The following is a 15,166-nucleotide window of genomic DNA, read 5'->3' as shown; positions in this document are numbered from 1 at the left end:
GATACATACAATACCAGAATTTCTATTTGCAAGTATATTTCTAGCTCAGGGAATTGTATTTTGTCCTTATCAGAGGGATGACCTGGCTGTGCACTGGCATCTCAGTGGAGGGGCTCAGTCTCTCCATGGCTTGTCTGGGTGTCACTCCCTGTGCTGGATCCAGTAACTCCTCCCTCCCCTGCTCCATCTTCAGCTCTGGGATGGCTTGTTCAGTACTAATTATCCCTTTTTGCCACTGAAATGTGAACTGTACACACATAAGTTGTCGAAAAGATTATTTAGTTTCACTTTGACTTTTTATATGCATCTCTATTCTCTATAGAAAAGCTGCTGTATAACTTAATACAGAGGTATTCCCTAAAAAAATGTGACATATATCCACCCAACTTCTGGAGTTGCAGAATTGAGGAAAAGTATTTCTCCTCTTTCTTTAATGGATGAAGCCTATTATTGCTGCGGAAAACTGTGTATATCACAGTACTAACTTTATAGGGCACTGTCAGCTAGGTCCTGCAGTCAAATTGCATATATAGTATAGGATAAATAAAATTGTAAAAAGAAAATTGGATACAAAAAATATTCTAACCAAACAGCTCAATTTACCCAGCTGGAAGAAAATGGAAAAAGTCAAGGATGAATAAAATAATGGAAACTTTAAATTTTGTGATGCTCAAAAATTATCCAAATTATGTTTACTTTTCACAACCTTGCTGGCATCATGCAAAGAAGTGTTTCATATTCTAAAACATTTTAAACTACAATGTGTCCCTTTACTCTTTTGTGCTGAGATTAGTTAATTATTTAATTGTGTGCACTGAAATTTGTATACTGAATACTGAAGAATGTGTTGGCAATTCAAGTTTTACCATACACCAAACTTAATTTCTTAATGAGACATTTTCCTGCATAGAAAATAATGAAATGCTGATGTCAGAGCTATAGCTATTAAATAAAATACATTTTTAAAGTATATTAGTTCATCATGACTTTTTAAACAGTGGTAAATCCTGCAATTTTCAACATTCAAGCGTGCTGGGCTTCAGCATTCTCCTTGCTGGGCTTTCCTGGGGTTGTGATAAATGTAGGACTTCATCTGAACACACTGGACTGAAGAACTGGGAAACAGGAGAGGTAATGGAAACTACACCAAGTTTTAAATTGTATCTTTTCACTCTGTTGTTCCTTTCCACTGAATAGACAAGAGTAAAGTACCCACTGTTATTGTCTTATTTCAGTTAGGATCTTGGTTGTCCAAAATGTTGTGTTGACAAGAAAAAAATTTACAAGCATGAAGAAATCAGAGTAATAAATTTCCCCTTGGATTTCAAAACAGGAGGTTATACTCCTCAAAGATTTCTTTCAGTTAAATTATTCATTAAATGCTTCTCATTGAGGCATATTAAATCAGTTCTCTCTCTTCTCTTATGCAGAACATAATCAAACAATGCAGGTTCCTTAGAAGACAAAAATCATTATTATTTTCTTTTTAATCTAGAAACATTTTCTATTTACTGAGGTAATGAATCTTATCTGTCATTTTTTCTCTCACGTATATGTAACCAAAGGTCAAGAGATTCTTTTGGCATATGGATGCAATTACTCTATTGTATGGTATCTGCCACATTCAAATTGACAGCTACACCATCAACCCAGTGGCAAGAGCAGCAATTCTTTGAAGTTATCATTTTAAACATATGCTGATTGACTTACTCTATGATATCACAAACAGCACAGACTCAGCTGGCAGTGCAACAATTAATTTGAATTAATTACAGGGTTTGTGTCACTGTGATTTGGGCCACTTTAGTTGTAAGAGAAGGCTCACTAAACCAAAGGAGTAAAACTCTTAAGACTTCTTATTGTAATTATGAGGATCTTAGTATGCAGCCTTGCTGAGAATTGCACCGTATAAAAGTTTAAAACTCTCCCTTCTTCACTTAGAGCAATTCCCCAACCTGAACCCAAAGGAAATGCTTTGCATATACATAAAAATACCTCTAGGTGACACTACAGTCTGGAACAGTTTTTCAAAATGGGAAGAGAAAAAGAACAAGCCATGGTAAGGAGACAAAAAGCTAAAAACATTTCCTTCAGTTGACAGCTTTTTTCCTATCTGGGGAAAAAAAAAAAGATGGCTTGCAAAATGAGATCTTACAGGAAGGGGGATGTTCCTGAATCAAATTTGGGTATTTTTTATGATTTCCTTGTGTTAGCATTACTATATCAAGCTACCACTAGAAAAATACATTATGACAAAAATTTAATAATTTAAAATTTAAGATTTCTTAACTAGGAGAAAGGTCTAGAGTTTTACAGTAATTTTATGTAAATAAAATCTATTATATATATAATTTTGGCATATCATTATCTTCTGCACTCATTTAGAGAGATTTTGAATGGCTGTAATAGTTTTAAAAATGGATCTCTGTGGAGTTCTTAATGACACTTATACATTTGATTCTCCATATATTCTACTGACAGTTCTCTTATGTCTTCCTGAAACTACTTTGCATCAAATACAGCTCCTGATAAATCCTTTGATAAAAAATTATACCCATTTTAGGACAGAAATGAAATTACAAGTCTTTAGAAAAGGTTTGTGCACTTACGTTCAGCATTTCCTCTTGTATTCTTTTGTTTTCAATCATGTAATGGAAAGGGAAAATTGGTTTTGTTTCACTTGCTAACAATAGCTTGGCAAACATCATTATTTTTAGGGCAAGCATAATTTAGGTATTTTAAAAAATGCTTCACTGTCATTGAGAAACAACCACGCTCTCCCAACAGAGCAGATATTATAGAGTAAACATGATACACTTTGTCTTGACAAAATAACCAGTTGTGTTCTTTTGGGGTCAAGTTCTCTGCTAGCAAAACTGACCATCTGAGATTCAGATCTTAATGGTGCATTTTCCTTCTCCTTAGATTAGCAGACTGATCTGTCAATTTAATTTGCCTTTCAATAACTGAAAAAGTAAGGTTTAAGTGTTTTCTGTCAGTAAATTGAGTCTGGATTAGTAAGGTAAAATCAAAAGTTCTTTATTACCAGATATCTTCAGACCTACTAATTTCTCAGTAAATGCTAGTGGATTTTGTAAAGTAAACATAGCTTTGTACTTCTATCAGAATTATTTTCCTGATAAGGAAGAGAAAGCCACAGATCTAACAGTTAAATAAGGTGCCAAAATATGGTCCAGTAATTTGATACAAGAGTTGATTGCAAAGTGAAAAAAAGAAAGGATGTTTACTTTGTAAGGATTCTTTGACAAAAACTCCTTTAACTCTGATACACTGAGAATCAATCACTTTTCTCCAGTTGTGTGCTTTTTTGGTGATTTCAGGTATTTTCACAGAAGATACTTGGAAAACAGAAGTGAAATTGAAGACATCTTTAATTGCCTCTATTTTTATTTTGTGCACAATTGCAATCTTTTCTAAGTAGAAACATTAAAGCATACTAATTACAGCGCTTCTAAGTGGGGCATGGCACAGCACAGAATAATGTCTTTCAAAATACCATCACAGATTTTATGGAGAAGTTTTATTTATTCTGGATTTTGTAGAGGAAAAATAAATAATTCAAGTCTGATAAGAACAGCTGAATTCTGTTTGTTGAAGAAAACCGTTCCTATTCATTTTTTCACCATATTTTATAAAATCTTTTTAAAATATCTGCAGCATGTTACAGCTCACTAAGGAGAACACATAGTTTACATTTCTTTTAATAACTGAAATGATAATAAATTATCATTCAAACATTTATAAGACACTTTATGACAAAGTCGAGGCTCAAAAACTCTTTGCCATTTTAAACAAATTGATTATTTGTTTATGCGAGATTCTGCATAGCTGGTTCAACTTCTTAAACCAGCAAAGAGGAATATTTGTGATTCCTTCCTGCAACACTTCAGAATACACAGTTTTACTAAATGCATATCCTTTATGAAAATTTGTATTCCATGACATTTTTTGACATGAAAATTATATTACTGCAATAACAACGCCCTTTGTAATTCTTTCTGAAAGTCAAAATATCTTCATATGGCATAAAACACTTTATGAAGGCTTGTACAGATAGCAACATATTAGTACCTGTATTTACTAATTCCATCTTCACATGTGGCTCCATGTTGGCACTGGTTTGTCTCACAGTCATTGATATTCTCAAGGCATGTGTTTCCAGTCCATCCAAGAGCACAGACACAGTGAGATCTCTGATTTTCTTCATCATAGAAGCAGCTACCTCCATTTGCACATACCTGAAGATGAAAATTACAAATACACTGTGTTGGGTTTGCATGGTCAGGTTCTGGTAGTGGAGGGAGTGCTATAGAGCTGTTTTCTCTGAGAAACTGCCAGAAGCTGCTCCCATGCCTGACAGATGCCAGCCAGCTCCAGGATGGACACACTGCTGGCCAAGGTCAAGCCCATCAGTGACAGTGGTAGAGCCTTGGGGTAACAGAGTTAAGAAGAAGGAAAACACTTATTTCACAGAAGTGCAGCCAGAGAAGAGCAGAGAGAGAACATGTGAGAGGAGGAGCTCTGCAGACCCCAAGGTCAGTGCAGAAGGAGGGGCAGGAGGTGCTCTGAGCACCAGAGCTGAGATTCCCCTGCAGCCCCTGACGCAGCCCATGGTGAGGCAGCTGTGCCCCTGCAGCCCTTGGAGATCCATGGGGGATACAGAGATCCACCTGCAGCCTGGGGAGGAGATCCACACCAGAGCAGGTGGATGCCCAAAAGAAAGTTGTGACCCTATGGGAGACCCATGGTGGAGCAGCCTGTTCTTGAAGGACTGCATCCTGTGGGAGAGACCCACACTGTAACAGATCAGGAAGAACTGTGGCCCTTGTGAAGGGCTCACACTGAGAAAGTTTGTGGAGGACTGTCTCCCATGGGAAGGAACCTACTAAGGAAGGGGAAGGACTCGGCTCCCTGAGGAGGAAACAGTGGCAAAACCAACATGTGATGAACTGATCATAACTCCCATTCCTCATATCCCTGCACCACTGTAGGAAAGAGGAGATAGAAAATTGGGAATAAAATTAAACCCATGAAGGAGAAAAGAAGGGGGGAAGGTGCTTTTAAAATTCGTTTTACTTCTAATTATCCTGCTCTAATTTTGTTAGTAATAAATTCAACTAATTTCCGTAAGTGAAATCTCATTTGCATGATAATCATTAAGTGATATCTCTCTGCCCTTATCTAAACTTATAATCAATTTTCTCTCCCCTGTCCAGTTGCAGAGGGCACTGATGGAGTGGCTTTGATGGGCACCTGGCATCTAGCCTGGGTCAACCCACCACATACATAAAGAGTTTTTTCTTTACATATTGGACTTTTTCCCAAAGTTTAATGGAATAAGCCATTGGTCATAAATATGGTTATTTAATCTTTTTATGTTGTAGTTTAAGAAAGATACATCCCCAAGAACCTAAAAAAATGAATGCTATTAAATCATTATATTAATTTATTGTTTAGTTGGTAAAATGCATTTATGTTTTAATTTAACAGTACCATTTTTACAACTGCCCTTAAAATGTGCTTGTTTTAGGAGGGACAATAGTGACCTAGACTATTATTTTTTCATTGAAAGACTAGAAAAATTGTTCCTATGTTGTATAATTTAGCTTAATATGTGTCTATCAGGAAAAGACTGATTTTTCTTTCATTTTAATTATAAGGCTGAGTCAATCTATCCTTGAATGTTTATATGTTTATAAATTACATCTACACCGTGGGAAATCAGAAGCTGCTTCATTTTCAATTTGCAGAAAGATTGATAAATTTTTAGACTGGAATAGCTTTTTTCATTTTTGCTTTTAATTCCTAATATTACCTACTAAATCAGTATTTCCTGTATTCTTCAAAAATTACAGAAAATTATAAGTCTGAATTAATGCTCCTTTCCTCACTTTAGGTTTTAAGTTCCATTTTCATTTCTATCAAAATTTTGCCTGTATGAAGACAGATAACTACATATTCATTTCAAAGCAATTAAGACCCCTCCTTCTAATCAATTGGTTTTTAAAGAAAATGGTGTCTAAAAGATGACTTAATGCACTAATACTTCAGTTTGATTGAGTCTGAATCTCTTTAAAATGTCATTAAGATTTGTAATAATAACAGTCCTTGGCAGAAATATTTTAATATTCATTTGTCTTTGATTAAGTTTTAAATTGACCTTAAAATGAAGAGACTTTTGTTATGCTCCCTGTGCTGAATTTTAGACTTACATTGGGATACTTATTCATTATAACAACATATTGAAGGAAAATGCAGTTCAACATAAATGAAAATAAAAACCCTTCTATGGTATGGGAATTGTTAATTTTTATTTTTTTATGTGTTTTCTTACTTTTCTATTTATGTTTTTGCTGGATTTTATCCTGATGCTTACTATTTTCTCAAAGCTGAAATAAGTCAAATAAACTCATACTCAAGAAAACCATCCAGAAAACCATAGGCCATTAAGACAAATATTTAAATATTGCCATATTATGCTTAATTTATTCTTATGTCATTTAGATACGTTGTACTGTGAAGAAAGGTGCTATCTTTAAGGTGTTAGCACTATCTAAAGATTTATATTGAAATGAAATTTTTGGAATGTGTTTAAATACAAATCTAATGTTTCAACAGACCATAAACAGGTCTATTCTTGTCAGTCTGACCACCATACTTCTCTCTACAGCAAGTACTTTAACACTTTGCCTTTTTATGTGGTCGTGATAAAATGTAAGAATCACTTTTTTCCAAAATCAACCAGTAGACTTTATTTCAGCTAGGAAATATAATTAGACCTTAGAGGATTTTATTCTTCTCCTATCTTTCCTTTGCAGGAATTGAGGGATATAACTATATGTCTGTCTCTTCTCCAAATATCACCTGTTGTCAAATGCTCAAGATAAGGTGGCAGTCATTATTTCCAATCCCTCTTTCATCTTATATTTCATGGAATTCTCTTCAGTTTGAATGAAACTGCATTTTACATAGACAAAAAACCACACACATATGTGTATTTTCCTGCATTTTACTATAGTCTTCAGGTTTTATTACTGCAAAGTCAATTGTCCCTGAGTATTCAAATTTTCCCAGGTGTGCAATTTAGTTTAATCTGACCTATATTCTTTCCTGGATTGGTAGTACATTAAGCAAGTAGATAAAATGTTTGTCTTAAAAATATTGAAAACAGAAACTGCCTTACTTTTACAGAGGAGGAACTTTGTAAAATTGCATATAAGGACCAGAACAAACATGGAAGTGGCAGCTCCTCTAAACACTAAATATATACTGAGCATATAGATATTTCCATTGAAAAAGTTGGAACTACGGTCTTGGCTGCAAGTGCAACATGGGATCATGGCTAATAAAAAGAGAACATTTTCAAGTAAAATATGCAAAAGGAGTTCCATAAATTTCAGTATTATAAAGCTGTGGATAGACACTGAGAGGAACTTCCACACGTGGCTTAATTCGTAAGTCATATGGGAATTATTTTTGACAAACCAAGTTGATGTCTGCTAAGCAGGTCTGTTTACATCTTAAACCTGAAAAGAAAATGAAAAGTAATTGTAAAGTAGTTTTTAATTCCTATTCCTAATTTCCTTTTAAAAAAACAATAACTATTGGTCAACATCTTGCAGTTCCCATAGTTTATGGTTGCACTTTAGAATTTTTCATAGTAAGAACTAAAGAAAACAATGATTTTCTAAGATTACTGACAGAACCTTGAAAAATAGGTGTTTTAAGGGAAGCAATAAAATTCTCAAGATTTAGCTGTACCCACTAAAAATAATCACACATAAAATCATAGAATTAAGGCTGAAAAAGATGTTCAGGATCATTGAATCTGACCCTTGATCAAACTCCACCATGTCAGCTAAACTGTAACATTAAGTCTCACATCCACTTGTTTCTTGAGCACCTCCAGGGACAGCAGATCCACCACCTCCCTGGGCAGAGGGAGGTGGTGGAGCCCAAAGTTTACCAGCCCTTTCCATGGAGAAATTCTTCTTGGTATCCCACCCTAACCTCCTCTGGCACAGCTTGAGGCTGTGTCCTCTTGTCCTGTCACTGGTTGCTTGGGAGAAGAAGCCAACCCCTTACAGGGATACAATATAAGAAAATAAAGGTAGTATAGAAAATAATCTTACACTTAAGGAGCTGCAGCAGACCCAATTATTAGGGATTAGGAACAGGCCTGACTTTAACAGGCTATAGCTGTAGCCAATAAGAAGAAGAGTGTTATAAAACAGGGGATTGGTTCATTTAGGGGGAACTGGTGCCAGTTGGCTACTGTGAGAAGAAGGAAGAGTCAGTGCTTAGAGGAGCTGCCTATGAGAAACATCAAGGAGGTACAAAACTCTTGCAATATAGAACCTTTGTAATATAATGACAGCAGACCCCACATGGCTACAACGTCCTTTCATGTAGTTGTAAAGAGTGAGAAGGTCTCCCCCGAGACTCTCCAGCCTAAAAAGCCTCTGCTGCCACCCCCATCCACCCCCCCCCAACATAAGACTTGCTTTTCAGACCCTTCACCAGCTCTGTTGCCTTTTTCTGGACACCCTCTGACAACTCAATATCTTTCTTGAAATGAGGAGCCCAGAACAGCTTAGAAAGCCTCTTCATTTGTGACTATTTGGATTACAGGTGGACTTTCTTGTGTATGTAAACAGGTATGTAAACTATTCAGGGATGCGGTGCCTCCATCACTGGAGGTTTTCAAAATGTGCTTTATAATCTAACCAAGGATTTCTTTTCCATAGAATGTTGGACTAGATGATCTTATGAGATCCCTTCCAACCTGGGCTGTTTTACGGTTCTGTGATTCTGTTACTTAGGCCTATCATGTTGCACTACAACTATTTGTTATTATGAGTGATCCCATCAATTTTCTATGAGCTCCTGTTAATAAAAATATTAAAATTTGTAGTATACATTGAATATTCAGATTGAAAAATGAGATATTTTCTTTATTTCTTTTCATGTCTACCTGAGTAGAATACAGGAAAAAAGGCGTTATAACACAAAGTGGTTAAATTTGGTCATGTGTGAAGTCACTAATTTAAAGATGACAAAATTTTGATTTATTTAGAGTTCTTTTATAATCCTTGGTCCAGAGCAAGCAAGCATTATCCTAATTACAAAGTTAAGATTAGATTTTAAACTTTAAAGGAAGATATCCGATTTTAATATGGTCACCTTATTTTTTTAAATATTTGTTTGAAAAAAAAAAAAATTAAACACAGCTGTATTGTACTACTTGTTGGCCTGGGAAAGGAAAAAAAAAATCGAATGCATTAATATAATTATATATGTATACAGGGATAGAAGACCCCCAATTAATTACATCTATTTTTTGTTCAATAGGAAAATATTACAAATAGTAGCATTCTTTTTAATCTATTTTGCTGAGTACACAGAGGTAAAGCAGTTCAGCATAACAGAGATACCATAAAAAATGTAAATAAATGAAAGGATGCAAAAATGTATGCTTATTTTCTATCCACAACAAATGAATTAGGAATTAAATGCTGAATAATGAAATTTATTGACTAATACTAATCTTTATTTCAAAATCTTTCTCACAGTATTTCAGGAAGGTACTAAAATATTTGTTTGAATAATACAGCCTTTTGTTTTTCCCAAGAAGGAAATTATAATCATTTTAATGATCTGTAAGCTAAGAAAACAGGTAAAACTCAGTTATATAAATCCATTATTTTATTTTCTATTCTTTTTCCCATTAGAAAATTTACTAATTATTCACATTATGCCCAAATCAAGCACATCATACCATGAGTGTATATTGATACATATATATATAATTACTTTTTTTCCTATATGACATTTATACTTGCATTTGAAAAGTCTGTATGAATAAATTAAATATGTCTGAGGGATTTTTAGTGACTATTACAGTAAAATGTTTTACTAGCTCCCGTCAGCATCCTTGGCACACCATCACTTCCCATGCTAACTAGCCATAATGATGATTGCACCATTATGATGCTATGCCATGTACTTGCCCATATATTTGCACTCAGTATGACACTCTAAATCATAAAAATGTTAAAATTTACCAGATGCTGAACAATTTAAGGATAAACCTTTGAGCCAGTGCATTTTTCAGTGCTATATTTCATGTTCACTGATAAGTGTCTACTGATGACTTCAAGGTGACATAAATATTGATTGTTCTTTGTAAATATGTTGCCTACCATGCATAGTATATTTTTATGGTTAATGTATTTCAATATAAAGAATCAATAAAGCCTTTAAATTACTCATTATCATCCTTGTGTACTTGTTTTGTAGGCTATATAGCATTATGTATAGAGCTTTTAAAATAACTATCAAAATAAAAAAGTGCAACAGTATTTTGGTTTAACCCATACCAAAATCTCATAGTCCACCCTGATATGAATGAATTCTGCCCAAATGTAATTTAAAAGGTCATAAATGATTGTGAGAAGGATACAAAAAATACATATCTACTACAAAACTTTGAAAGTGCAAAAGTAGTTTTCATTCCCATATGCTGTGAGCACTGCAGAGTAACTTGCAAGCAAATATAGATTTTTTTCCTAGCTGCATTTTCATTTCCCATTGAAGTGTAATTAGTCCTGACTTTTTGTTGATGAATATAGTTTATTTTTGTTGGTAATGGAAATGAAACTTCTATAATTCTTTCTGTCCATTGCTGTACTATCAGCCTTAAATCTGGTAACGTTTAAACATACCAAAATTCACAAAGAGATTTTGCCTAAAGTTCTTCAAGTTTGAGAATACAGCAGCAGCAAGTAGGAGACAGGAGGAGACATCAGTAACAAAACCTTTAAAGAACAAGAAAGGCAGAGCTCAGACATTACATGGTTTGTTGGATAGTGACCAGAATAGTCAGGTCGTACACTTTGCATGCATATGTTCCACAGGAAAAAGGAAAATTAGCATGAGAATATATGAAGAATGAGTGCTTTGTTTAGGAAACCCGTGCAAAATGAGACTTCATCAGCTCACTGCTATTAGAATAAGTTGTTTGACTTCCTAAAAAATGCTGGGGGGAATATACAGCTTTATCCTACCTCTGTGTTTCCAATACATGGTGATAAACATGTGTAATTAAATCCGTGAGATTTATCCACACACAGTGCTCCTGGGGCACAGCTTATATTGTTGAATAAGCAGGCATCAATATCGAGTTCACATCTTTCACCTTCAAAACCTGCACCACAAAGAGAATGTTTAATCACAGTTCATTCAGAATATTGACATTATGTCTGTTCAGGGTGTTAGCAGTTAACACCACTCTAGTAGAGTTATTTGGCAGTTTTATTTGTGAACAAGGAGAAAAAGTGCTTTTCTTCATAATAATGTTCACTGCATTTGTTGACATAAAGTGCTATTTTTATGTCACTATTTCTTAACATAAATATTTGGATGAAGTTTTATTTTTTTTGTTTGAAAAAATTACCAATGGCTCACCTATAGGGCAATTGCACTTAAAATGATCTTCATATCCAATACATGTTCCTCCATTTTCACATGAATTGGAACCACAGTTGTCAATTTGCACCTCACAGAATTCTCCTGAAATAGGAAAAAAAAGTCCTAAAATGATTAGGAATTAATATCATGTTCTTAAGAAAACACAATAACTTGAATTAGTAATATTGATAGGATAACCTTCTTTAAATAAGATCTCTGGAATATTGGTTAAAGATCTTGCGTATGTTTTCAGACTCTTTTTCACTCCACTTATACATATTTAAAAAAAAGATTTCAGTGTTTTAAAAAAATAGTGAAACCAAAAATACTTTTTCAGCAGTTGAAAAAATTTAGGATGTATCCAGAAGGGGATATAGAGCTAAAGAGGGGGGATTTTCCTGGAAATAATTAGATGAAACAAATGAAACGGGAAATTTCCTATTATATACGTATTTCATTATGTATTTTCTGAGCTCTGTTTTGGCTGGGAAAAGGCTATTCCACATTTATCTGAGGTAACCTTTAGTGTGATTCACTAAACAACTTGCTCATTTAGCTGAAAACTGCTTTTAGCCCAGCAGGAAGAAATAATTAAACTTGTAACTGGACATTTTAAAAAATAAAATGTACTGAAGAGAAATGGATTCCATGGAATGCGATATGAATCAAAAAGGAAGACCATCAGGTTTGCCATTAGTCTTAAAAAGTAACCAGATTTGACAAAAACAAAGCACTTTCACTTTTTATGCTTATTCTTTTCAGTACTGAAAACAATTTCATTAATTCTTTACATACATTCTTGGTTTTTTCCTTGTTAGTTGTTTTGTTTTCCCTGATTTTTATATTTTTTTTTAATTTACTATTTTTACAGCAGGAATTTTGAGCAGGGGGAGGGTGGGGGGGCAGTTTACAAATTTAGAAAATATAAAGAATAGAGAAAAGAGAGAAAAATATTTACTCCTGAGAAAAGTAGAAGAAGGTGCAGGAGTTCTGAGATATTTTGAAGAGGAAAACTTCAGAAAATACAATAGGTATAAATTACTGATTTTTTTACTATCAACTTGTTTGCAATCAATGTTACTTTACTTTATAGCTTGAGCAAAAAACGTAGAAGAACTGTACAGAAGAAAAATGTTTGGAAGGAATATACAAGAAATGCAGATAATTTCTTAAATCAGAAAATATGTCCTGTAAAATTTTGAATCAGAAGTTAGTATTTTTTTTGAAATTCTTCATATGTCAAAAAAACCAAAAAAAAAAAAAATTCTTCAAATAATGAAATGGTTTTAAAATTTTTAATCATCTGTCCATTTTGATCTAAAGCTAGAGACATCAGGAAACTAATAGGATAAAATTTGGTAAGAAATGACTATGTCTCTCCAGTATTTTCTGCCAATTTCATTCACTTTTAGTATGCTGGAATGGAGTCCCAAATTAAGACCTAAAGACTGTTTCTTATGGACTTCTGTAAATTCAGGCAGGAATATGCTGTGATTTGTTGGCCAAAAATCTTTAATTTGGGCCAGCAGGTGCTAAACCACAAGTGCAATCTCATGTTTTTACATAGAGGTTGACCAGCGTCTTTTTAAGGATTTTTAACATTTATTCTGTCCTTTCAGTTCTCAGTTAAAAATCACACACATCTATCAAGTTTTAAACAACCAAGATTGTATTTTACTCTAATTCATAATGCTTACTGAGTTAAATTTTTTTTAATAACATGTAATAATAGAGAACATGGGAAAATAGGAAAATAAATATTTCTTGCTATTTATTATAAGTATATGTAATATTCCATGAAAAACTATGGGCAAATTGACCTTCAATATACAAGACTCTCATTTGCTCTGTTCATATTGACTCTAATGGTAACCCAAAGTATCTGCATTTCTTGGAAGATTTCATCATAATGAATATTTTTAGAAAGCCATTTTTCCTGTAATAGTGGCTGGCAAAAAGGCATGCTAAGACATAAATAGAGATTTTCATTCCCAAAGCTACTGGATGTGCTAAGAAAGTTGCAATCTTGTAGGAATTGCGGGGTTTCATTTGTTTTGTTTTTCTTAATGAGGTTTGAAATTCAAAATCAGGAGGAAAAAAAAAGCTGGGAAAAAAACTTCAACTCAATATGTATTTTGGATCAATTTTTTGCATGTTTATTCATGAGGAAGCGATTGTCTTGGCAAGAAATCCTTATGAATAAATATTAGCGCAACCCAACATTCATCAAGAATTATTTTGCTGTAAATCAGAAATTCTTATAGTGGCTGTATCCTTTAAGCAAACTTTATGACTTTTCCCTGCCACAATGAGGTCAAGAAAACCTAGTAAATTCAAACTGTTACAGAATTTATTGGAATCTGAATACTGCTGAGAAATGCATAATTTATGGTATTAAAGTCTGATTAAGTGATAAATGGATATCAGGAGAGATCTCCACAGTAATCCACTTAGCTTTTAATGCCTAATTATCACTTCATAGTGAGTAAGGGCTGAGTAATTGAGAAATGCAGTACTTAGAGAACTCAAACAAGATTTTTGTGCACAATTAAGCATGTTATTCTTCTATCAGGAATAGGTTCAGCAGGCCCAAGGAAGAAAGGGGAAAATAAGGAAATTTTACAACATTAGGAGGAGGGAAAAAATTTGATTCAAGACTACTTATTAACTACTGTTGAACTATGTTTTTTTTGTAAATGATCTTATACATGATTCATCTAAGGATGTGTTCTTAAAAGTTAAATTGTTTAATTATTTTCCTTAATTTTCTTTTACTACCATTATATTTAAAGGAAACGTTCTTGTCCTCCTTGATTCTTGCTCTTTTAATTTCCATCTTATCTTTAGCTTTTTTAACTCCATCCATACACACACACAGAATTTCTTTATGTTCCTTTTATGCAGCTTCCAACTTCCACTGTCTGTGTACTGTGGGATGAGACCGTTAATTGCATTAACACACTAAACTTGAACATACCTTGCTTCTCATCTGTGTATTGGTTAGTTTAGAGTCTATGATTAGCTAAAACAACTGCCTAGCTCTCATACCAGCCAGCTAAGAAACAGATAAATTAGTGTAGTTATGCCTGTATCTGAAAATTAACTTGTATATTTATATTATATATGTATATTGAAATACATAACCACAAATAACCTAATTCAGGTAAAATTCACCAATGAGTTCTAAAAACACTGAAATGCGACATTGTTGAATAAACATCAGTAAAGTGAGGAGTCTTTTAAATGGACTTTGGGACCAGAAGAAAGAAGGGTGGCAAATTCAATATAAATTCTAAAAGTAATCTGAGGGTTTTTTTCCCCATAGCCCGGCAGAACAACACTGCCTTTTCTAGTAATAGACTATGAACTTTGCACTGAATTTGCAAGAACTGAGGGTCATCAGACTTTCCTGCAGTGATGTTTTACTTGGCCTAATTGCGACAATAGTGTTTTTCTTCTGATTTGCTTTAGTTTTTTTATCTTTATATGGAATAACCAAGGATTTAAATAAATAAGAACAAGTAGATATTATGAGTTTGATTGCATTTACTAGTCTAATGCAATAAAAATACAGGGCTGGTACCATAACAAGAGACCTTGAGAACAGAGACATAGGATGTGACGTGAGGAACACTGCAGTGATCAGAGATGGGAGACCCCATAACAATAGGCAACT

The 15,166-nt window shown here is 33.8% G+C and overlaps 1 protein-coding gene across 1 annotated transcript in view; it reads right to left on the bottom strand.

The window, feature by feature from the left end:
• Positions 1-15,166, bottom strand: part of EYS (eyes shut homolog) — a 702,981-nt gene that overhangs the window by 614,077 nt on the left and 73,738 nt on the right. Inside the window, exons 7-9 of the mRNA XM_059842660.1 lie at positions 11,488-11,592; positions 11,088-11,227; positions 4,093-4,259 (exon numbers count right to left, since the gene is read on the bottom strand). Coding sequence (XP_059698643.1) covers positions 4,093-4,259; positions 11,088-11,227; positions 11,488-11,592 — 412 coding nt within the window. The remainder of the gene's footprint in view (positions 1-4,092; positions 4,260-11,087; positions 11,228-11,487; positions 11,593-15,166) is intronic.

The sequence above is a fragment of the Haemorhous mexicanus genome, chromosome 3, assembly GCF_027477595.1.
Source record: "Haemorhous mexicanus isolate bHaeMex1 chromosome 3, bHaeMex1.pri, whole genome shotgun sequence".
NCBI lineage: Eukaryota > Metazoa > Chordata > Aves > Passeriformes > Fringillidae > Haemorhous > Haemorhous mexicanus.
This window is presented reverse-complemented; position numbering and strand designations above follow the sequence as displayed.